General features: G+C 34.8%; 1 protein-coding gene across 4 annotated transcripts in view; it reads right to left on the bottom strand.

The window, feature by feature from the left end:
• The window catches only part of FBXL17 (F-box and leucine rich repeat protein 17), a 281,652-nt gene that overhangs the window by 85,260 nt on the left and 169,466 nt on the right, over window positions 1-26,926 (bottom strand). For 2 of the 4 annotated variants that reach the window (XM_056323975.1, XM_056323974.1), the window contains one exon: window positions 10,326-10,402. In XM_056323975.1, coding sequence (XP_056179950.1) covers window positions 10,326-10,402 — 77 coding nt within the window. Of the gene's footprint in view, window positions 1-8,760; window positions 8,923-10,325; window positions 10,403-12,951; window positions 13,059-26,926 lie in introns of those variants that run through there. The other 2 variants (XR_008819355.1, XM_056323976.1) reach the window with 2 other exon arrangements.

Raw genomic sequence — 26,926 nt, 5'->3', positions numbered from 1 at the left:
CACTGTTTTTGTTCCTCCTCAATATTATTCAAGAAAAGCTGATATAGTAAATCTGACACCAAAGTTTTATGGTAGTAGAAATCAAGAAAGAGAGCCAATTGTGGGCTAGCAGTAAAGGCTACATTCCACTGCTATTTTTCACTTCATGGTCAAAAGAGGTACAAACCTCTGCTTCTACAGAAACAGCAGGGGTTCAGACCAAAAGTGAGAGGAGTATAGGACATGTGCAAAACACATAATTTGGGATTTGTTAACCAGACTAGCAACTGTTTAAGTTAATAAAGCTCTGTGTCCTTTCACTAGGCAGCACCTGTTAAGTACTATGAACTCTTCTCTTTCACTTTCCGTAACACGAGATGCTACCAGCCAAGCTAGTAGGTTAAGGATGTTAGAGAACTTCGATTTGTATTGCTGCTCAAATACAAGTTTTCTTTGTTTTGTTTGCTTTCAAAACAAAATGAAAGTTAAAGAACTTGTGGTTTACCAACATGAAAATACAGCAATACCCAAGCAGTCAAAAGAAGCTTTTACTATTTTTCCAATATCCCCACTGGTATAAAACAAAGCTATAGGCAACACTGTCACTGACTTTTAATGATGTTTCAATATAACTCCAAAAAGAAAGCAAATATAATTAATTCACAAGGCGTTAGTTTTTTCCTCTAAACAGTAAGTCAGTAAGTTAAAAGGAAACAGTAAAAAAAAGTGCTTGTGGCCCTAAGGAAAAATTCAAAGTGATAAATATGCAGCATAAAATGCTTCTGATAGGAAAAGCCATTGGCTGGCTAACCAAGAAACAGAAAGTTCATTTTATGAGTATTTGTTAACATTTGTTCATTTCTGATGTTATTAAGTTTCAGGTTCAAACCTGGAGATCTGAGTTGTATTGGTGGTTATGAAAATGATGGAATGAAAGTTAATTCACGAGCTCACCAAAAGATGTAACAAGGTCAATGACTACAGTGTGGCTTGGGAGGTTTAGGTTGGGCATTAGGAAAACAAGAAAAAAATATCTTCAGGACTGTAGGTGCAGCACTGAATCACTGCCCAGAGATGTGGTAGAACCTCTGTCCCCAGAGGTCTTCAAGAAATGTACGTACATAAAGAGGTCTCAGCAACACACCACAATGCAGAGATGCAACAGATTAAGAAATTACTTTCATGCTCTCCTTTCCATTCTTAAAAATATTTAACCCCTCAACTGTTTTATTAAATATTTTCATTTTTTATTAAAACCATAAAGCTCTAAAACAATATTTATAATATTGCTGTGACATTAGCCATTTGGGTTTATTTCTATTTGAGAGGGCTACATCAATATCTTTCTTAATCAGCATGTTTTCAGGCATTTAAAGACAAAAATCGTTTCAGGTATTCAGACTCTGTGCAACCCTTGAGACTACTGAAATGATTAATATATATATTTTTTTTAAACATAGGCATTCAAAATCATTGCATTATTAGTACCTCCATGAAGTACTTCATATGTTTTTTTAAAGGGAGGCAGACAGTCACATTATGGTCAAAATGAGCCTTTCTTTCAGTAATCTGAGTATTACTGGAATTAAAACAACTAGCCAAGAGAACTTAGAACGTAGAAGGCAATCCTACCACCAAAAATGAGTATTTTTAAAGACTTAACTTAGTTTGAGCAATTATGTTGAAGCAACTGTAACACCTACTAAGAACAAGTTACCATATTTAAACACTCTAAATGGCTATCTCCCTCATGGATGCTGCCTGATGAAAATAATCACTTTTATTTAGGCAACACTTAAGTAACAGACTAGTTTTGAAATGTAACTTGCTAAAATATATTTTACAGTGCATTAAAAAGGAGATCACAAAAACAGAATTTAGAAAAAATAAATTGCAACTGCAGGCTAGCACAGCCACTTTAAAATATGGTGCAATTCTTTACTTGTATGATAACCTACACCAACCAGAGTTGTATCATTACTGATTAAACGGAAGATGACTCAGTAAATTCCTTATTTTTTTCCTTTTTGCACTGTCTTCTCTCACTTAAGAAAAACACAAACACTGCTTTTAAATTCAGAATTATGAGCCTTAAATAGTCCCCATGGAGACTAACATTAAGATTTATAAGAATAATTTTAAATACAGCTGATGTACGGATTGCTTAAAGTATACTGGTAATTGCTACTCAGCAAATAAAGTGGTTTAGGGACAAATTTTAGAATAATTCAAAAGTTCAATGACTTAAATAGAAAGCTGGACTACAGCAACAGTGTGCTAATGTGAGTTGTTATTGGTGTTTGTCAGAAAATATTAAATGTTTGAATTACATTATATTCTAACATGAATATGTTAAGTATAAGTTGCACAGGTTTTTTTTATCAAGGAAAGCTATCCCTGACTCCAAATCAAATGTTCTCTCGGGAACAGTATTCTCCATTGCACCATAAAATTAACAGATACTGTTTGAAATGAAAGATAAGGTAAAAATGTAAAATGACAATATATTTCTATGGTTGAGGGAGTTTAGCCAAATACAAAACCAAGTTGCAATGACACTAATGTTCATACTATGATCATATTTACATAGTTTACATACAATTTATTTACCTTTTAAATCAGCATTGAGCTGCAAACAACAAGTCTTTAGATACAATAATTTCAAAAACATTTTAGCTCACTGAAGAGGTACCTAGCACACTGATTTCAAGATAAGGATTAACACCCACACTAAGAGGAATAAAGCTTCATGTTACTTTTTAAAGGTCAAGGGAAATACAAATATCACAAGAGAACAGAAGCTGGTTCCTGGGTCAAATGAAAGTTCAGTATTATAGTACAGTTTCCTAACACAGTAAATAACAGCAAATGAATAAACAAGAACCTGAAAATGTATTTCTGGCAACAAAGGCAGAGGTTGTAGCCATTTCAATTTTTGTCTGAAATCTATTTTGCATTTCGGTAATCAGAAATGAGCTGCATTTTTCCAAAGATTAACTGAAGCGCCTCTCTGTAGAGGTAAAAAAGCACTAAATTAAACTTTCTATTATGATTGATAAACTACTGCCAAGTTTGTCACCAAAGAATTGAAATAACAACCCAAACCACTAACGTTCCCACAGAAGAAGTTAAATTAAAACAACAGTACCTGTGGATCTCTCTACAAGACAAACTATACCTGAAGTACAATACATTTCCATTTTCCACATTTAGAACAATCTTATGGGAACAAATTGTGTACAAATCACAGGATGCTTCTCTGTTCATACTGAGGATTCAAAAGTGCATTCCACATCCAGCTTCTTCCAACTAGCTATTATACTACACTATTTTTAAGGGTACAGGTTAAGGAGGACAACCCGTCTTCTAGTAGGACAAAAAATAGTTTGAGGTTTGTCTCATCTCATTGCTCAAAGAGAAAAACCTTTAACATGTACTATAGGACAAGGGATTTGCAACTATCTGTTCTTTCAGAAATATGCTGTTGCAGTAATTTACCTCACTGTATGGGTCTTGAAGATGCATGGTGGTATCTCAAATCAACTTTTAAAGAAAACTGCATAGAATTTCCGTGACATTGGGAATAATGATAAACTAACTCAAAGAAAATTTGCTTGTTGATAGTTACAGATTATAGTTGATGCTGGCAGATTGTTCAAGGGCTCTTTTCTGTTTCAGGGATTACTTTTGATAAAGTTCTAATTTGACTTCGTCTTACGAATGATTTCTACTGAAAATTCCAGGTGACTAAACTTATCTCCTTGAACATTCTTAACAGAACTAAAGATGATGTCCTCTGATAGGTTTCCAATCCCAAAATACATGACTAGAGAGCTATATATCCTTACATTTATAATCCTCTTGGTTTCAATGTCAACAGAATCCTTTAAGGAAATAAAATCAGATGTCAATACATGCAAGGCTATATATGAACAACTACTCCAAACTAAAACAACATAAAAGAAATACAAAAACTTAGAACAAAAAAGTCAAAAACTGTCCTTCCAAAAGCAATATACTCCATATTTTTTTTTCTCCTAGCTAGAGGGAAACATACAGAAGTCCTGAAATACATGAAAAGACTGCAAAACTTCACTCTGCAAACTCCAACATAAACAGTAATGCTATTTATACGGAGGAAGGAATAGTAAGTTATACTGTGTATTGCTGCTTTGTTAAACTACGTTAACACTCTCTAACTAACCTCTTCTGTTAGAGTAAGCTTTCTCTGATCCTTATAATTACCAGATTTTCTAGAGAAGTATTTGCTTCAGAATTTTGAAAGAATGAACATTTTAATATAAAAGCAAACAAAAAGGCTTTACTAGCTGCTAGAGATTTTGTCAAAGGAAGTAAGTAACATTAATGTACACAACAAGGTACAGATTGCTTACCACCTACTTATTCTTCAGGTAATTAATTCTTACAGTCTGCTGGAGTTAAAGTTGCAAGCTATCCATGGGAAAGGAATCTTAAAATTAAGCAAAACCCCTCAACATTTGGCACTAAACATCAACAATCCTGCCGATTTACTTTAGTGAACTCATGTTTCTGAATAATGAAGTAACTGAACAAAAAGTAGGCAGAAAATGCTTTTGCAGAAAGGGAGAAAAAATTTCATAAGAAATATATATATAGCTGCTTTTTCTTTCAAATGTATATAGCAATAAATACATAAAGTAATTAGATAAAATAATATCACCATTTTATACACACATAAACACACATACATATATATCTCACATTCATAACCACTGAAGATGACAGACACCCTGGTCCTTAAAAGATTATCTGTACACTTACAAGCATAAACATAGTTCTCAGTGTGATTACTGTTTCCATACATTGGGTCATTAAAAGAGTATGAAAGAGAAAGAAAATCTGCAGAGGATAGTAAGACATAATAGGGGAAAGACTGATTTTGAGAAGAAGGAAAACTTGGAACTCAATACAGCAGGTATTCAAATCATTTTGAAAAAGAAAATGAAAGCTGTATTTATTTAAATTGTACAAATTAAGGAAGAGATTGCAAACCAGTAATGTGTGAAGATGAAATCTTTTTAACTCAAAAAGGTATTTACTACCTGTTTGATTCTGTCTATACGTAAGTGCTGCATTTATCCCACAAAAAAATGTATCTCCCTTCAGAGTAATACTGTACAAAAGGCATGATGTTTTAGAAACAGATTTTAAAATGTTAACATTAGGAAAGAAATAGCTGTAGAGAGATCAAGCATTAGAGAGATTTACTAATCCAAGTGAGAAGTAGAAATGAAACAATCTTTTGTGAGGAAATACAGTATGCTTATTCTTTATGATTTATATGACAAACACTAAATACTAGAGAAAAAACTCAAGTGACTCTCACGGGATTTATCTGTATTATTCAGTAGGAAGACCTGATCCCTTGATAATTAAAATACTCTATTTTAAAATAGAAAGCATATGTAGTTGAAATACTAAACCATTAGAATTTAACAGCATCTTGAAAAACTATTTTAACATTGTTAGCTGTATCTCACCTCTCAGAAAAGAATCCATAATCCAGTTACAAAGAAAAAGCCGTAACTTACATTTATGTTTTGTCTTGTGACAGCTGGACACTGTCTTATTCCTCCTGACATCTACTTGTAACAGCTATGCCCCATCTATAACATTTTAAAATAAAAACTAAATAATTCAATTATAGTTTGCTGAAATGCGTATTTTTGCTTCCGCAAACATTCTCACAGAAGAAAAACCTTTTAAAAAAATCTCGTGTCCTCAGAGACACTAAATATATCAGCAAATGATGAAAAGAGGCAATATGAGAAAGGAATACTCACCATTTTAGAAAACAAAAAGGTGACATACCAAGTGAGCCCCTTTTTCAATAGTCAGAACCTTAAAGGTATCAGCAAAATACTGTGGTTCGTCCTTGTGCCAAGCATCTAATTTGAAAAGCTATGTGCAATTACTTTATAGCTACAAATAGAGACTTCTAAGTTGGGCAAAACCCAGAACTACTCGGTAATGGAAATTCTACAAGATAACTATTGAGAAAACTGTCACCTTCTGCAGGTTACTTGACAAGAATCGTTACAAGATAAACATATTCTGCAAACCGTGCTAACTGCACTCTTACTAATGACAGCTTGGGTACTTCCGTTTTTCAGAAATTTCTTAAATGATGTGCCACGGCGCAGCTGTACAAAGTGCTGAGTTTGAACATTTCCTTCAACACTTTTTTCAGAAATTGTTTTTGGGTTTTTTGGTTGGTTTTTTTTTTTTTTTTGGGGGGGGGGGGGCGGGGGGGTAGCGGTGTTTGGTTTGTTTTGGAGTTTTTTGTTTTTCTTTTTCTTTGCTCTGTTAGTGGAAACCTGCAATTTAAGGCTTGCCTTTAAATGATATTCTGCACATACAGGCAAAAACCACTGGTCTGAAAGTGGAAGCAAAGCATTAGAGACTTTCATCTTTCACCACTAGTAAGAGAGCAGTTCTAAAGTAATTCTTAGTAAATTTACACCTAACACTACTGCAAGATCAGACCCTTAAAACATCTAGTCCTGTTTCACAGGCTAGTCTCATCAGATCTTTTCATCTTTGAAAACAAAATTTCTCTTCTGTGGTTCAAGAGTGCATAGTATTCTGCACCATTACAAACTTTCTAAGTAAGAATTTACTTAAACCAAATTCCCAGCACTAAGGATATCAATAAAACCCAGAACTAGAGCATAAAATTGAAAAGACAGTTACACAATTCTTGTGTGTGCTTGCTGCCCCAGCTCACTGCTATACATCTTCACATCAACCTAATTCATTTGACACACAGTCTCTACAGAGCTGAGAAAGCCTAGCTTTCTTACTAGTTCTTAGTAAAAGCTTAAATACACCACCACCCCCCACCACCCCCATGTTTAAGTAATGTTAAGGTTGTGACACCAAACAAAAAAAGGCAGGAAATTCAAAGATAACACTGACAATCCATGCTTAATTCATGATTGTTTAACAAAAGGGCAAAACAATATGAGGAACTAATGTCAGCTTTAACTTCGCTCTATGTTCTTGGGCAAACAGGTTTGCATCTCAAAGCTTATACTAATTCAGTCTCTCCTGTCAGTCTAGGTAAATTTTAGTGATTACTTGGCATTTAACAACGTGCTGGATGTAAAGAAACTTTAAACTATTTTCCAGCACCATAGCATGTTACACTGTAATAAACATAATTTATTAAAAATGGATTTTTGGAAGATTATGCTAGACAAACATAAATAAAGATATTCTATAAGTCTTTCAGAAGTAAAGAAATCACACTTTGTATACAAAAAAATATAAAAATTAACAAGTTTGTAATGTAACATGAAATACAGCAAATTTATTTTCTCACAAATTAACAACTTTTAGTATGAACGCATCCTTCAGCTCTTGTTTGAATCCTCTGCTGTCAGTCTTTTTGTATAATAAAACATTTTTCTGGGCAACAACATGTCAGAGAAAGTACTGCTGCCTATGACTACATTATCAGGGTGTAGGCTTTTTAATTAATCTTTTAAGCTTCAAAACAAAACTCAGTATTTTAGTGTACTTTAAAAATACTAATTGCATATAAGCAGGTCTGTCTGGTAGTCTGCATACCATCTTATTGTAGAAATTGGAAAACAAAAGAATGAAATTAATAAAATGATGAAGTTCATGCTTCATAGTCTTCACTAGAGTACATGAAATTACCTCATACTTACTATAGCATTAGTTGCAGGGCAACAATTACATTTTTTGCTGTAATTATTTTATTTATTTACTGCAATTTACTTAAACTTGGTGTCAAGATTTTAATTTCCAAAGCCAGCACAATTATGTGTTTCACCCTCAGGATTATCAAACAAAAAAGCATGGTTGCATGCATCTGGATGCTTCCACCCAGTCATAGCCTCACACAGTCTGAACAACTATGCATGTGAAGTTATGAGTCTCTAAGACCACTCAAGACCACCTGAATTATCCCACAAGAACTCAGGCACATGCTTCTCAGCTGATTTCCTCTACTTGGCACAAACACAAAGGTGCAGAGGCTTCAAAAGCCTCTACGGAAGAGAATGGCTGCTCTTTTCCTGTTGTAGAAGGAGGCAGCTTCTTTGACAATGAAGTTCAACTACAAGCTGAGCTTGCAGCGCTGTAAGGAGCTCACATTTTTAATTTGGCAGCACCTCAAACAAATGTGGGAAAGTCTTCCAATGAAGCATCAGGAAATAAGTGAAAAAGGAAGAAAGGAAAATGGCGAAGCCTGACTCCACCATGCAACACTCCTGCTAACCTAATTAATATTCACTTGCTATCACATTATTAATCTTTAAGACAAAATTTTGACTCCTTACAAAGCATAAAATATGCTTATAAATTCTACTTTGCTACAGTTTATTTTGCATTTTCAGCTCGGCTATCAGAAACAGATGAATATATTTGTCAGGCTGGCATGCTGAGATATGCTGAAGATTATGATGATAATCACTTAGTCTTAATAATGTATCAAAAATCAGTATCACAGCTGTTTTGCTGGATGTCTTACTGATCCTTATTAACATAAATATTAAAAAAATTAAGTGAGCAGTTAAACCTAGTATCAACACTATCAACTGAACATGTTCTCCAGTTCCCAGTAATGGACTGCAATGATGTGGAATGACTGCAGAATCCAACACATTAGTGATCGGTGAGCCTCAGTCCACAGAAGACAAAAGAAGCTCAGGTTGGATGACTATGGTTGCCAAGCTAGTCATCTAAGCTCTCCATATGTTCTCCACTTACTCATTCTGTGTAACACGCTTCCCAGTTTTCATCTGGCCATGGTCACTCCTTTCCCCTCCCTCCATTCTTTCATAAGCAAGACCTTTCCCATCCTCATTTCTTTGCTTCAGTTTCTCAGTGCGTTTCCCTACTTCGGGAAAAATCCTGTTTTCCTCTCAATACCTGCAGCCAATGAAGGGTGAAATCAGTTTGAGAAATTATTAATCCTCAAGATGTAGATCCTATTATTCCTACGACAATTCTTTCTACATGGGTTGCCAAAGTCAGAAAGGACAAAAATACAGCTAACAGACCTGCAATACACAAATGGACAGTCTCACTTCCAGCTGAGGTCCTGCACTTTTGACCCTATAGCACTGATAAGAAGCACCTTCATTGTCCATTTGTGTTCTACAGTCAATTCCCCTCCCTGAATTTCCAGCAGACAGTTCCCATTTCACAAATTCACCTTGGCCAAGTGGTATCCAGGCCAAGAAAATGTAAATTTTCAACTTTGGCAAGATCTGTTCTCCACATGGAAGGACAACGCATCTCTGCAAACCAGAGAAAACAGTATTACAGACTCATGCTCCCTCTCCTCTGCCATGCCCAAAACTCCCACAAGTGTTTTGTGTTTCTCCCTACAGCTGTATTGTGAGCTCATGTTCAAATACCATGGATGTGAGGCAAGCTGAACTCTGCAGACCAATGTACCCTTGAACGCACCCCTGCAAACCCCAGTGAAGTGCAAAATATGAATGGGAAAATAAAAGAATGAGTTTGTGACCACTGCAAAGGTAATTTATCACTTTGACATAGTAATTCTTTATAAAAGCTATGGAGTAAAAAGTTAAAATAAAAAAAAGAGTGGATGAGAAACTAAAAAATCTGAAAACCTGTGACGCACATCTCAAAGATACAGTTTGTAAAGCCTACTGAAATGTAGGCATGTTAAGTGGGAGAAATTTGAGCATTTGACTTTACTGCAGAAATAAGTGTCTTACTTGAGGTCAGTGTCTCATTTGAAAAAATCAAAAAAAGATAAAGCAGCCTCCGCAAACATACTCAAGTGCTCAGAAGCTTTCCTATTCCAGACACAAATTTTGCCTCTCTATGTGGCCTATCAGCCAGAAAGCCTAATGCATAAGCTGCTCCTATTTTATCATAACAGCATTTTAAAGGGATCATGAAGTTTATTCAAATTTTACAGCCTACAATAGGTAATCAATCCACACTCATAGCTGCTTAGTTTTGCTTTTACACCATCCAGAAATGCACATATATATTTTGATTTTCTCTCAAATGCTCTCCTGGTTTCCAGGACAATCCAAAGGCCACTCCACCCAGTCTGCCCAGTAACCGTCACTTCTATAAGGAACACTTTGCAGCACATATGCACACTGACTTTCATACATCTAACCACAGATATTTTTAGGCATGTCACTTTTTGTATATTTCCTATTTTTATTGATAAAGGGTTTGAAAATTTTTATCTATAAATTTCAGACACTTTTTATAAGAGACCCTGTGCAAAGCTAGTACAGCTCTATCTTCACAAAACCAAAAGATGTAGTTGTATTACATACCATAGTCAGTGATCTTACAGGACACTAAATACAGCTCCCTCAGGTTCTGGCCTTCTTTGGCAATCACCTCCACACATCTGGAAGACACACACAGTAAAATCACTGTTAAAAGACACAAGATCATTTTCAAATAGCAAAAGCACAGTCCATAAGTCTAATGTATTGTATCTCAATTTTTTCATTTTGTAAATTGTTCCATACAGTTCAATGAAAATATATATGGCTACATGTATGCACTGGCAAAAAATATTATTGTATCTTGAATGCTTTTATATCAATATTTTGATAAATATTTGAATATGTGAGTTGCTTGAAACATATACAGACAAGTCCTTGGGAGAATAACACAAATGTGAATTTCCATTTCTTTATTAGTCTGTAACTTTGGAAAGCTTCTGTTGAAAGATTTAAGCTTTGAGTTCCTTCTTCTAGGGAAGAACTGTAAATGCACTGTAATGAGGACAAAAGATAAGAAAATTAATTTCAAATCCATGTTTGTATTCCTTCAGCGATTATTGCAGGAGTCAGCATGCATCAGATCATGAAATGCTACATGCCACTGATGTTCCAATATGTTGCCAGAGAAGCTTGTACAGATCAGAAGAGCTTAGTTGTTTGCCTTGTCCCAGCTGTGATGAATTTGCAATGAAACACGTTAAGATTTTTTCTGTTAATCTTGTTTGACTTCTTGTAAGCAAGAACATTAATATGAATTAATTAATTAAATAAATGATTAATGAAATAAAACAGGGTTACTACATACTTGTGATCAAGTCTATATTAATGTTATGTTTGCAACTGCATTGTCTGTAGTGTATCACTTCAAAAATATAGTTCATAAAATATATTTTTATTCCAATTAATGTAAAAGGCACTGCTGTTCATTAGATCAGCCAACATGACTATTGTACACATAAAAACAATTTAACACGTATATTTTATAGGATAAATCTTAAGAATTTCTTCTGATCCAATATATTCCTCTTTAATTTTCTGATCAATTACCCGATCATCTACTCTGCCTCTTAAATCAACCCTTCTGGTGTACACAAAATTAAATTACTTGCCAATTTAAAACCAACAACAACAAAAAAGGTACTGCTGAATTTGTCATAGCTTTTGGAAAATATACCAACATCCTCAGGGACCTTTTTCTTCCACTTACCACCACCAATAGATTATCTCCCAATCTAACTGTTCATGCTGCCAATTTTAGATTTTAAAAGCAACCACCTAAATCTTACAGCTTACAATAACATAACTGAATGATAGCCCTTCCTATCTATTTGTCCACTCCCTGCTTCCTTCTTCTAAAATCTAGAACAAAAATTCACTACTACTGCTAAAACAGCATGCCTCTGACAGAATACCTTAATCATAATTCCTTTATCACCATTATAAATTTTCAACCCTTGAAAATTGTGAGAGCATAATATTTAGAAAACTTTTGCAACACTTATTACTGGGAAGAGGTTGCCTTACTGTATGAATATACAAAGAAAGGAAAGAATATTTAACATGGTAACCCCTGACAGGGAAGAAAAACAGGGTTAACCTCTAGATTCTATATTTGTTTAAACCCGCAACTTCTCTGCTAAGAAAATCAGCAAGCATGACAGTTATTTCTCTTTTAGAAGTTACAACAGGACTATGCTTTTTAATGTAAATTAACCCCAAAATTATACATTTTCATTAGGTTATTTTCCTAAAAATCAGGTAAGATTTAGAGCATTAAACACATTCTACGTATGTCAAAAAAACTTCTGTTCCTGTAATACATGATTTTGAACAAGGATACTTGCCTTTGTTAATTGGCTTATTGACATCACCTAGGCCATGAGAAAGATTTTTAAAAAAACTTATTTAGTAAAATATGTCCTAATAATGAGATTTTTATTGATATTAGTAATATGAATAAAAAGAAAATTATTAACCTGTATTTTATTAGACAGTATGTTCATTAGATATTTCAGCAAATAAGCTAGAAATGAAAAGTGAATGGACACAGCAGTTAAAAGAAGCTTTTATTAATTTTTATCACATATATAATTTAACAGAGTACTGAAATTATGAGACACTTCTTACTTTGGATAAAAATTCCGAACCTAGAAAAATATTTTGAAAATTTTATCTAATGACTCTACAAGTTTTCAAAATATTCTGGTAATTTTTGCCTAGTGAGAGACAATTAATTGATGAGAAATCAAATATAGCACTCAGTGTCTAACAATATCAGAAGACAGTCAAGATGACATTAAAGACTACCCAATTTTCCCTACCACTTCAGTTATGCAAATTTCCAATCAATCAGGGTCAATTTTTTATTATTGGGGCATAGACATATCTGCATGTGCATCCTTCAGCATTCTTGTATGCTTAAATCTCAGGATGTTGGACATTCTCTGGCTTCAAACAAAATCACTTCAACTGTGCAGAAAGGAAGTTGTAATTTCTGTCCCCACTCCCATAGGATGCTGGCATATATTTACAGACCTCTCTTAGCTAATAAAGGAGTGCTAGAAATGCAGTGTTTGAGAAGAAATTTTAGATGCAGTCAGTCACTTGATTCCAGGAACAAAGGACAAAACTACTTGCCAGCGTGGCCTTTATATCCTTTAATCCTTCCATATAGTGCCAGATCTAAGGGTTAAAGCTTTTTCAAGTGGCTTGAGTGACTTCAATCCTGTTCTTAATGACATCTTGGAGTCTAAATGAAATACTGTTCATGTTGTCCTAATGGAAAAAGAAAACGTTCACAGTCTTTAGCTATTTCTATTAAACAAAACAACAAAAAAAGAGGCAAAAAATATAGCTCTGACTGCCTCATTTCTTTTTGTTTTTTGAAAATATTACAATCATGTAACATCTAAAAGAATGAGGTAATGACATATCTAGCTTAGAGAAGAAAAAATCTAAATATAGTTGAAATATTGAATTTATAGGGTTTTTTTTCTCTGCCTTCTATAACTTGCATAACTCAACCTAACTTCAGTTTTAATTTCTGTTGTTCTTTCTACAGATCATTTCCATGTAAATCAACTTGCAGACATAGAAGAAACACTATATAGGGCCTCATTATCCTCTGTACGGTAGAGGGTCACACAATGCATAATTGTTAGTAACAACTGATTCTTCACAACATCAGGAAAAATAAGAGTACTTGTGTATTTATTACTTCTACCTTTTAATCTCTGTTAAATATGACAGCAAAGAAAAAGGTTAAAAGAACAAAATTAAATTAACCTTTTCTAAAAAGCAAGGATCAAGTCATGTTAATTCTTTTGTAATAATCCATCAAAATTACATCAGATTATTGCCATATCTCTCTCTGGAAGTCTTTGTATTTACAATGTTGTTGAATATAGACAACAAAGAAGTTAACCTTAAAAACACATCAGCATTATACTGGTAAATAAAGAGAATCTAAGTTATTATTTAAAGAGTAGCAAATGACAGAAGTGGGCAAAAAGATAGTTGAGCCCTGTAAAACTTGGGGACCAACCCCTATGTGCCAGGTAGCTAATGTGATGCCTCTTGGGCATGGTAACAAGAGAGTGCCAAGGCAGGGAGATCTTTCTAAATCTCTTAACCCACGGTTACTGAACAGGCTTTTATCAGCTCATCCTACTAATTTTAATAACAAAGAGGCATGCAACATTTCGGGGAAGCAGAGAAAGTTACAGGGACACAGATATTTCTTTTATATTTTTCCTCCTAATGTATTAAAATAAAAACATTCTTCCAGGAAGAAAAGTAATTTTCACACTCAAAGTAATTTATTACCAAAAATGAGACAAAGGTTCACTGGCCAAAGGATAAAGAAATAAAACTATAATTAGAGCTTTGATAATACACAACTCTGGATCAGAGCTGCCCAAAGCTAAAATCTCTTCACTTCTTACTTTATAAATCAGTATTTAGAACCATGTAATACATGAAAATATCAAAACAGAGAACATAAAATACTTATTTTAGGAAGAAACTGCTTATTAATTAAACTTGAAAATATTATTCAGCAAATTCTTATGCCAAGCTTTCTCTAGATCTACTCAATATTTTATGAATGCTTTTCTCTGACAGACTGATATGCAATTCAGTTTTATCGCATTTGATTCTAACAGTAGAGAAATTAATATCACACACTGTAAAATTTACAGTGCAATCATAAGCAAAAGGCAAAGATAAGAAATTGATTCCACACAAACAAGCCAATCAAACAATATTTCAGAAACTAAGAATATAACTAGAACCATACTACTTACTGTCAATACAAATACTTACAAGACCAGAGATGTAAGACAACTAGAGCTTGCTCAGCACTGATATTGAACACATCATTTCAACATCCCAAAGTTCACTATGTTCAGAGACTAACAAAGTTAAGACTGTCTCTCACTGTTATAATTTCTAAAAATGTCCTCCTACTTGAAAAGCTAAACAAATCTCAAGAACAAAACGATACAATTATAATGTTGCTAAAATGCCAGCATTTAAAACTCTCAATCTGGGTTACAGAAACTATGGAAATCTGTCTACTAATATGTACGTGCATTTATTGCTCTTCCCACCTGGTCTGAATACAGGACCAGAAAAATTACTTAAGTGTACAAAGATTTACTGGTATAAAGCTTCTCTGCAAACAAGTCTCTTCTTCAAAAGTAACATAACTGCATGACTGAGGCATAGGTAACTTCAAATTTAGGACTATCATCTGGATGGCTCTGACAGATAAATCTGTGCAATGAATTCGAAAAGTCAAGGTTTCTGACCTTCCATGATGTAATGCAAAATGGAAGAGCTTAAAAATCAGAAAATAAGTAATTTAAAGCCCCATAATTTTCTTCTCTTTACCCAACTGATACCTACGTTCTTTGACTTAAATGAAAGCTTAAGGTTAATGATTTAAACTGTGCAAGCTTCTACCTGTGAGAAAAGATACAAAAGATCTTTGAGTAACAGAAATTCATTGTGTTTTCTATACATATACACGGCTTTTATGTTTTCGGTCTAATTCTAAAAACATTGGAAAATCATGTTTGTAACAACTGAAAGGAACTAATGAGAAAATATGACTACGGTATTTGTGGAGTAAATGGTCCCGGGAGACCTCGTTACAGCCTGAAATGCTCTGCAGCCCCAAGTGAAGCTAACTGGAGTTGCTATATACTGGTTAAGAGATCACAATTTAAGGGAGTGAGCTTCACTGACCACAGAGGTGAAAAAATCCAAAACATTAACAGACTACCTTGGCAAGATTCAAAATTAACATCAGAGTGTTTACATGGCTTCTTTGCATTTCATTGGCATATTTGTCTCTGAGCAGTAAAGTGAACACCTTACTATCCTTCAAAACATAACCAAGACCACTACTGGAAACCAAAAAAAAAAGCCTGGAAAGAACAAAAAGACTAAAATATATATCATGAAAAACCAGAAACCTTTCACAAAGAGATATAAGGAACTCCTCAAAAATTAGAATTTCAAAAGTTAAAATCAGGCAGAAAACAGTAGCTGTCTACAAAATAATAGAGTCATTGGTTTTGATAACTCAAAAATTCCTATGGAAGGCAACAATGTAATATAATACCCAAGTCTCTTCAATAACTAAACTGAACTTCTTACCACAGAAGCACATACAGAGTCTTAAGAAACTGATGTGATCTGAAGCCTTCTGCACTCAGAGGGAATAATCTGAAGGCTAAAATAGTGAAAGGTCTAACATTTTACTGAGAGATCTGTAACTCCTTGTAAAACCTTGTAACAATAGATGATGAACTTCATAGGCTGATGAATACTTATCCTTGGTTCAGGATTCTCTTTTATTGGTCTCTCTTTATTTACATTATGAACAACATATCTCAATATATTTTTTCCTAATACTTTAGAAGAAGAAGAAGTAGTATGATTTTTACTTGTCTTTCCATTATCCTGCTTGTCCTGGTTTCAGCTGGGATAGTTAAGTTTTCTTCTTAGTAGCTGGTGCAGTGCTGTGCTTTGGCTCTGATGTGAGAGCAATGTTGGTAGGACACTGATGTTTTTAGTTGTTGCTGGGTGATGTTTATATTAAATCCAGGACTATTCGGTTTCTGGGGCCCTGCCAGTGAGATGGCCAGGGGGGCATGGGAAACTGGGAGGGGACGAAGCCAGGACAGGTGACCTGAACCCCCCAAAGGGATATTCCACACCATATGATGTCATGCTCTGGGTGAGGGGGAGTGAGCAAGTGGCTGCATGGTGCTTCGTTGCCGGCCAGGGTTAACCATGACACCGCTATACAATTTTTACTGCCATTTTAGTATTCCAATCACATTCAAAATACGTATTTTAAAATTGTTTTTAATTTGAACAGCAAGAACTGCATATATAAGAAACAGTATTAATCACAGAAGCAGCAACACAGGGTAAGACTTTCAATCAAAAACACAAACTGAATTTGAAAAGCACTTTTCATCAGGAGCCGATATGCAAAGTGTCTCTAGTTACGCAAGTTAACAGCAACTATCTTATGGCAGTCACTAATTTTTGATTAGCAGGGAGGCATTTTTTAGAAAATCAATGTAATTTAAAATTAGGTTTACCAAAGAGTTTTGCCACTTATAGCACAGGAAAATAGATAAGCTTTTTTTCACACTGGAGCTCACAAACTACAGAAGTAAGGGCAGACCAGTCCCACCGTGTCTTCCTGTGCTCTGAGCCAGTCAGACACAAGCAAGCTCCAGTCAGAGAACTACACAGATAAATTAATCAGCACTGTGCTTAAGCCATAATGCCCTGTCTTTCAGCAATAAATATCTATTTTCAAATATTTATTAGTAGTCTTATCTAAAATTAAATGCCTTTATAATTCCTGTTGCCCTGACTGCATGTAAATCCAGCAAGCAATTAGAGCCAAGAAAGGAGAGATTTAGCAAATTGTTTAATTCCACTATCTGACATCTACATGTAGTAGTATTTCAGGTGGCCTTTGATTCCTTTCTGGCTTGGAGGAACTAGATACCATAATGGATTTGACAGAAATAAACAACTATGAAAAATAATTTTATTCTAAACCCCTCACGGATCTGATTTTCCACAGCTAATCATGCTGAAGTCTGAAAGACAATTAAATGGTATCTCTTAGTTTTTAAGAACTTTGAAATATTTTGGAATTCAGATTTGAGATGAAAAAACCCATTTAATACAGCACTTCAAATACAGTTTCTTAAATCCACTGTGGCAACTTGTCACCTATCATAAGCAAAGACAAGGAACTGTTAATACCAGCAAGCCAATGCACGTTTCTTAGCAAGCATTGTTTTGTATTATGCAAACAAATAAAGTCTTCCTTCTTGAACTGTTTCAGTTGGGCCTTTCCACTGGAAAACTGGTAATATACTTGCTTTACAGTTATGATACAGCTGGATTACTTTGCTGTATTAGGGTGCTGGTGTAGAAAAGGCATTGCTTACATACATGTTGCTTCTTCACGGCTAATGTCATGATGGCTTTTCCTAAGGCAAGTGTAAAGGTAACTATCATAATGTTATCTAATTGCAAATACAAAAATGTACAGATTTAGAAAATAATGACTACACAGCAGCTGTAGACAGGATCAGGAGTTGGCAAACTAGATTCTACTTCTATGTATGTAAATAAATCCTTGTGAATTCAAACAAGATACTTGATGTCCCACCACCTTGGTTTTATTTACATAAAGTGTACTGCAGTATACAGAGAGGGTGTGATGACATTCAGCTGCTGAATGTGTGTTCTGGCTGAATAGTTGAAATTATTAGTAATTGACGCTGTACATGGAAAGAAGTTCAGAGACAGAACATGACGCATGCTGCTGCTTCAGAGTGCAACGAAGAGACACTCAGGAGAAGGAAAGCCTGAAGTGTTTGCTGTAACTCTCTCTTCCAGCACAAATCACACAAGCGCATATGACAGCGCAGTTGCACCATTTCTTGCATGGGAAGACTGCACTTTGAGCAGGACTAGCTTTACTTCTTCCTGGCCTTTTAGACATTATATTTACATGCTTCAGGCCTCAAGATTTTTCCTGGAGTTACAGTGGCCTTGGTTTTGATAGATTTTTTTTTTTTAAAGTAGTCTTGTGCCATCCCATTAAGGTATAGTATGTAGAGTAAGAGTGTCCATAATCCATTTATTTTTACTGTATGCACAATAGCCTTCTTGCCTTAAAAAAAGTTTAACAGTAAAAATAAGAAATGGTAACTGTACTGCTGTGCTCTGACTTCCTCAAAATGTTCTTTATACTGTCCTTTTAGAACACTTGGATAAACTTTACAATATTTTCATAAAAATTAAAAAAATCACCTGGTATTTTGAAAATAAAGTATTTATAAATAAAGTGTTTATACAGCTCTATACTTCTTTATCTCAACAAGGACTGCACACATATGAAAGAAGATTTCACCACATTCACTGCTTGATTTTCATACCAGAGAAGCTGAGATACACTTCACTGAGCTTTGCACACAGGCAGCTAAAGTAATCTATTGAGATTTACTCTTTCAGTCCTTTGCATCACTTTTTTCTAATCCAGATAAAACCCTAACCTCTAACCAGCTATTCTTTTATGTATACCTTTAAAGACTATTGTTTCTTGAAATGGCAGTGCAGATCATGGTCAATGGGTGATGTGGACTGAGAATGGACTTAACCAAGGGTCTCTCCTGCTAACTTTAAAAAAAGAGCAAAACCTCTGCCTCAGTTTCTCCTTTCTGAAACGCAAACACGTTCTATAAATTTATCTTTTATTGTGCTGTAAGCAGAAGTGATTAAATATGGGTAAAGGCTGGGTTCTGTGAAAACATAAAATCCGTATAAAATTTTGATAGATACTCTGAATTCTATTCTTGGGAGCAGTACTATTTCTAAGAGATATCATGATCTAAATTTATATGAGATGAACAAAGTTTACAGGGAGAGGAAATATCTTTCATTAGACAGTTAAGAAAGTAAAGTCTTTTACAGGACATAAGGAAGCTTTCTGCAAAACAGTCCTATCATCAGATCTGATCTTTCTCCTCTACTGCTGAAGGACATTTAAGATTGGAGAGAATTTCTGCTTATATAAAATGATGATAGAGCAGAAGAAAAGCCAAGATAATTAAAGAGGAAAAAAATAAAACCCAGTACTCATCATAATTCATGTATCTTTGGAATTGATTTGGGGTCCAATTCTCTTTATATTTTAAGAATTAGAACAAGTTGGTAGATATGTTACATTAATTTAATGCTGCTGATGTTAGTAAAACTGATGACAGAAAAAAATGAAGCTCGGTTTTGGACAAATGCTATTAAGAAGAGAGATTAAAGAATGAGCAATAACTGATTTCTACAGTTCTAGGCAAGGCCAGTACACTCAGGTCTCTCTCAAAGGTCAGCATCACAGCAAAACTTGTATGTGAAATCTGGTATATTTCTGATAGCGTGTTACAATAAATTTTTAAGTATACAAATTTCAGCCAAGGAGAAAACCTCCATAACTACTACATTATTAAAAGTCTTGATTTGCTGTGGAGTACTATATAAATCTTGATAAGAATGCCAAAGTTCTTAGAAATTTCACTTTAACCTAGAGATAATGCACTGAGATAGCAATGACTCTTACAAAAAAAAAAAAATGCCTAAAGACATATTTCAGAACCTCTTCACAAAATTATTATGAATTCCTTTCCATAAGGCTGTCTGGCTAGCATTTCTATTGCTGGTACACTGCTTGGAGAAAGCAACAACAACAACAAAGCCTGATGGTACTGTCTGTGCTTTGTATTAAGTAAAATTGCCTCCTTTTAACTCAAGACAGCAAGGATACTAGCAAAAATATTTACCAGAAATGAAAGAACAGTATTTGTTAATATGTGTCAAAATCTTAGCAGATCACCAATTATGTTCTGTAAATACGGTTTTTAATACCACCAAATAATGTACGAACTTTACCTAGTATTATTGAATTCTTAAATGTTCTTCAACACTCAACAGAGCAACTTTTCATATTATCCTACTGGAAAATGATGTGGTTAGGCAGAGTAGTAGGATATACTGCACCCTTTTAAACTGTAGGAAGAAAACATGTCAGTTTTCAGTAGCTGGAAAATCCATAACTAGCAAATGAAAAGAAGGAGATATTCCTTTCTGTTCCTGATTTAAAGTACCATCAAAAAATCAATCAGATAATTAGTCTGTATTGCTGTAGTAGGTAAAAACTGACAATTTTCAACAGGTAGGTTAACCCATTGTTAAAATCTGTAAACTAAAAGTAAACCCTAGAAGATATATTCTACCTAAATCAAGGATTTATATTTTTACATGCAATGTACATAATCTGTAAAAATTAGCTTTATTAATTGAGCCTGAATGCTGATCCCTGTGACCCCTTAGAATCTCACAGAAAATGCAGTTTCCCAGACAGTTATGCAGCAACAGAAACAATTTTTGGCACCTTGAACATCTTTGCATAATTAAGAAGTCCAAAAGCACAAGAAGATTATAAATTTACCTTATATAATGTGATGACAGATGCTTTACACAGTAAGATGTAAGTGAAGAAACATTTTTCGGTCCCCCCTGTCTTAGGGTCCCCTGAGTCTTGTTAAGATGGTTCTGATTTTGTGAGGGGATTGAGCATGCTGGTAATTATATATATTTGGTGTATCATAGCATTGCTTATAGTTTTGTAAAAGAAACATCACTGAGCGTTTCTGCTAGCACTTCCATCTGCAGAACATTGTCTCACTGGCTAAAAGCTATCTTATTTGTTAACATGTAATAAATTGCCACCCAAAACAAAAGAAAAAAAACCTTAAGAACAAATAGCATGATTTTGACGAAGTTCTATGAGTTTGGTAATTTCTTCTTCCTAATCTACCAGAAGCATTTAACAAACTATTGCACCCAACAATTAATATAATATTCTAGCTGTTTCTCTGTTCACTAATGTAAATATCCTGAATCTTCTCTAAGTTTAGATGTCTTTCCAGCAAGGCTTCAGCTAACTTTGCACTGAAACAGAACAGAAATAGTCATCTAATTCCTTAATGGCATCTCAGCTATGACAGTGATTATTATGTTCTGCTGCAAGACAATCAGGAACAGCTTCAAATGATTGCTTAAATTGATCCAACTGGACCCACAAGGGTGCAACTGTCTAAACCATCAGAAATTATGTAGTCAAAGTCTACATATTCAAAAAGCCAAGGAAATTTCCACAGGTTGTATTTTTGCCTCTCTGGAGAACACAGGCAAGAATTTTGTGATGTATTCATAAATCATTATATGTAACTATCATTCCATAGAATTTTTAATAAACCATTATTCATAAAATATAAAAAAATCTATGAAATCACTTAACTGCAGATCTGTCTTTCCCCACTTTCCTGTAGTAATACATTTAAATTAGGGTTAGAGCAAGCCACATTTATTTCACTGACAACTTTAAAGACATACCTTTTAATTCTACATATATTGCATCTAAATCATAAATGTTGCTGATGGTTGAAGCTTTACAAGGAAAGGACAGTGTTACTACATTAGTCGTAGGTCTAAAACTTGGCAGCCACTTAAACCAGGTCAAACAGAGTTGGAATTGCCAATCTCTCTATGTAAGAAGTAATTTCCGTATCAAGGTAACACAGGCACATTTTTTCACTCAACAGGGAAGATGGGGGAAAAGCAAAGTAACTAGTGCGTGTGCTTGATAGAAACAGCAGGGGAGCAGGAAAGTGTTACATATTTTCCGTACGTGCAACTCTGAGAAATCACTGAAGGAATAGTACTAAGACATAAGAACAAGTTGCACTTTTATTTCCAGACAGCTGAGCAACCTAGACAGCAGAAGCATACTGATGGTCAGCCGGAGGAAACATGCCCACCACTCAACACAATGTTTCAGGTTATTAAGAAATTAATTCAAAGCAGATATTGCTCCCTAAAGTTGTTCTGACATCTATTGTGTTCAGAATTTCTAAGGCTGCCACCACATTTGCTGCACCTCATTAGAAAACCTGTAAGAAGAAATCTCTAAAATAACATCAGCACATTCTGTACTTTAAGAATAAATAGTGTCAGAGGACACCTTGTTTCAGAAGTTTCCAGTGTATACTAAGATATTCACAGGTTACACTGACAGAGATAATAGGAAAAGATTATGCTCTCACTCTCTTAGTTCTGATTAAATTAACAGTTTTCAAGGTTCACATGGAAGCCTCAAATAATTCCTGGATTATTGGCAGAACCCATAAGGGAGTCTGTTATTCACTGCTAGACATAGTGCAGTAACATTATAAATTCAAATTGTCACCTAGATAAAAGCTTTCTTGATATTTCTTACTAACCTGCCTGGATCTAAAATAGACACAGGTACACTTGAGTTTCTATTTGTCTTTAGGTCCCAGAACTTACAGGAGGCCTGAAAACTTGTTTTCTAAGTGCAAGATTGGAATTCCATTAGGAGGTGAATTGGCAACTAGGGCAGTTCACAAAACACTGGCACTGTGCTCACATTAGATTGAAAAATGAGTTTCTACCTGTTGCTCCCACTTCATTTTTTGGCTGACACTTGTTACTTTCAGCATCAAGTACACCTGATGAGTCTGGTTTAGAGATAATGACCCTCCCCATGGCAGAAAAATTACATTTCTCCATAAATCATAAATGTAAAATTCTTTGCCATGGCAAGTAGTTTCGAAGTCCAGGTACAGATTCTCTCTGATGTGGCCAGAAACAGTATTAGGCCTTCAAACTGTCTTGACGACAGGTTTAACTCCACTACTGGTTACTTCAAAGTGATGACAAGATCTTGAAATATTTCCTCTACTAAATAGCATCACAATGTGCTTGCAGAGATGTGTTTTAGTTAATGTTGGTCTCAGACATACCAGGAAACATGTAGGTAGTGATATGGCAGACTAAGTCCGTAGCTTGGGGCCATGAATGGAACAAATTAACATTATTTAAGCGCTCAAAGACACCAGTCTCTTCTGAAAATTGTGCCACAAAAATCAGAGCCAGACTCTTCATATTCACGGTCTAGCCAGCTGTCACACAATTACATTTATGAAGTTTTCAGTAAGGTTACTCCATTAATAAGTGGAATGTTAATGCCTTTTTTTATTATTTCAGCAACTTTGGGCTTTATCTAGAGTTCGCTTCTTATTTCCCTCTGGCATCAGCATGAATTCTTCACATGTGGCTGAACTTCTTTCAGTATCTCTACTGGTTTTGTTGAGAAAATTATGACAGTAGCTCTGTTTATTTCTCTCGCAGCAAAACCAAGGGGAGTTTCAATAAGCAGAGCTCATATGTCCTGAGATCTTTCTCTCCATTGATCTTGATGTGACCACTCTCTCCTGTTTGACTTAGTTGTGTGGCTCTGGCAGAATTAATCACTATATTCTAGGCACTTAGAGATGTGATTTCGTTCATCACCATGATGAAATAAAGTCTAAGCATCTTCAAGCTGACTCCATTCCCTCTGATCTTCTGAATAAAATTTACCTACTCTGTGATGGGGTTTCTGACAGCAGAGACTTAACCTAGACCAGTGTGAAAAAATGTTTCTGTGCTAAGTGGAGCAACCAGCTGAAGTGGCAGATCATGAAGAATGTGGGTTACATGTCACAGGAAAACCAACATCGTATCCTCTCCTGAGATTACATTATTCTATTACAGATATAGAAACAGACTAACATATCTATAAGTCAGGCTGTCACCAATCATGTTTTCCAGTTCAGCAGGCTTCCAATCTAACATGTGGTCAAACAAGATGGTGACCATCATAGGTATGAAAACAGATAAAGCATTTGTAACACTTCCTTTAATCCTAAGTCACCACTAAATTATTTTTTTTTTGAAGCTCATAATTTTTTTTTTTAAATACTTGTTTCTTACAAATATGTTGCTTACATATTTGAATATTACGAAGTAAGATTTTCTCAAACTTTCAAAACTGTCAACGTGCAATAGTGCAGAATGTGACTGGCTGACTAAGAATCTTCCTAATAGACTTCCCTTGATTCCTGCTTATGTATTGTATTTTCACTTAAAAATCTGTAATTGATGAACCTTGGCTAACAACGATTCCCTCCCATTGTATCACACAGTTACAAGCAGAGGGACATGGTCATGTTAACACTGTCTCAGCAAAGTACAAAAAGTGAAAGATCTTTGAATCAGGTATTTATATTACACTTTAACAACTGCTAGATGAGAGTTGTTTTGCTAAAGATTTAGATATTCCCGCTAACATTGAAGAGTCAGTTATTATCACTGCAACATCAAGAATGCTGAATTGTATATCTGAATACAGTACTACACGTTTAAGGAAGTAAATAATCAGCAGGCATCAATTTAGATAGAAATGATAATGATTATGACAGTCTGCTGTCTTTGTGATCTTTAATGCCAAGTTTTTCCGATAAAGATTTTTGTGTGTACTGTGAATTAATAGATGATGAATAGATGAAACATAACAGATAAACAGTATCTGCATATTTTTCTATACTTCCATTTATGTAGGGTTTTTCCGTTTTTCTGGTATATGAATATGAAAACAATGCTAACGATATTACAGTAGCATATTGTGTGCATATATACTGGAAAGAGGAAGCGGTTTCACATGATCTAATTCCACCCCTTACTATCACTCCCAAACAAAACACTGCCACCTTGCATACGTAAATTAGACATAAATAATGTGACTATAAAACAGTCCATAAAACAATGCTAATTTTTTCTTAAGAAAAAGTCCTGCAAGTGTGAGTACAAACTTCTTCATGTCAGGGATGGATATGGTTGTAGTCACACTCTGACTACATCACAAAGACCTGCAACTAATTTACAATTTGACAAGAAATAATTTTTGGAGCATTCATCAGAAATAATCTCAAAAGTATATACCTTTCAGTCATTCTGACTCAGACATTCTATAGGATTTTATAATTGTTGGAGACAATGTAAATCTTCTGTCCATCAACTTCCTTAATTTCAAATCCAGATAATCAGCTAATATCAATTAGTCAACAGTTCATGTTTAAAAAAAGGCAGTCCCTCTTCTAAAATGAATTTTTATTAATCTTATTTGGGATATAAACAACAGTTATTAATGGATAATTTAGAAGAATTCAGTGAAATGGATGCAGCATAGAAGGCATCCTAAAATAAACCATTAACCTTTATTACTGTAATATGCTGTTAGAATAATAATCCACAGTCTTTAGCACCTTGATGTAAGAAACTGAAACTGCGCTAAGCGTATTCAAGTAAGAAAGATATCTAACTGAAATCCAGGTATCTATTCAACTGGATCAGGATTTGGAGACTTTTCTGTCCTTTAATAACTTTGCTACTGTAGGAATAAAGAAACAGCCATAATTCTTGCCCATCAGCTGGCATCAGCTATCATAACCACCATCGACTCCCGATACATTATTCTGAACCATTTTCAGTTTCCTTCAGTATGAGAAATTATGAAACCAAGGTCTGTCCCTGCACAAAATACCACAGTGATTACAGTAATCTCAGATCTTGATTTCTTGTGTGTCTCTCTCGTAGGCAGCTGGAGACAGAAAAAAAATTTCCCTTTCCACTGCAGCCAGTTTCTTTTTACCAGTGGTAACCTGGTGATTTCTAAAATGTCTCTACTTTTCAGTATGGCTCATCTTTGTATGAAATGCTTGGACAAAACTGGATAACTTTGCCTTCACTGCCACCATCTGGGCTCCTTACTTCAAAAATAAGATTATGAGCTGTGGCACAGGGACTTCAGGATGCCTTGACACATATAATTTTGTACATATTTATTAACAATAGTAATATCTACTGACATAGCACCTTTTTCCTCTAAAAAGATCTCTGTCAAATGGCTTTCTTTTGTTCGGATTGCAGCACAAATGTAAAACCAAGAGCAGTTAAAATTATTTTAATCCCAGAAATTAAGATGAACCTACACTATCATATAATCTAAATTTTCACAACTGATTAGTGACTGCAAATAATGGCATGTCCTCTTATTCTAAGACATTAACATTTACACTCCTATTTCAGTTAAAAGTATCAAAACCTCACTGATGAGCCAAAGGCCTTGGGCTTCATTTCTATTTTAACTAGCTATACAGTTCCAGCAGCACAGGTCCCCAAATTAAATACATGCCTATGATACCATTTTGCAAACATCCAGAAGCTTCATTGTTCTGTTACTTTCACATAAAAACAAAGAAGCAATGGTGAAGGAGCCCACACAGACTTGGGCTGCCACAGAGGAATAGCTTTTGATATGGAATTCGGTGTCTGTGTCCACTTCCTTCTGTTGTCTTCGGTAATAATTGTGTGCTGTAGCATATTCCCTGACAATGTGGAAAGCAACTAAACCACTGAACAGAGGTGGCCATAGTTAGTTTTGGTTATTGTTAGGCAATGGCTAGGATGGGTTGGCAACTCCTACTCTGAGGAGTTAGGATGGGAAACTAGTTATTCTCTTTGCACCTTCTTAACCATTAAGTCTCCCTCTAGTGTCCACTTAAACACATGTCTACTTACACTCATCGTTTTCATTCGTACTTATCCAGACCAATTGTGCTTAAGATACAAGACAAGAA

Source organism: Falco biarmicus, chromosome Z (assembly GCF_023638135.1).
Source record: "Falco biarmicus isolate bFalBia1 chromosome Z, bFalBia1.pri, whole genome shotgun sequence".
In the NCBI taxonomy this organism is placed as follows: domain Eukaryota; kingdom Metazoa; phylum Chordata; class Aves; order Falconiformes; family Falconidae; genus Falco; species Falco biarmicus.
This window is presented reverse-complemented; position numbering and strand designations above follow the sequence as displayed.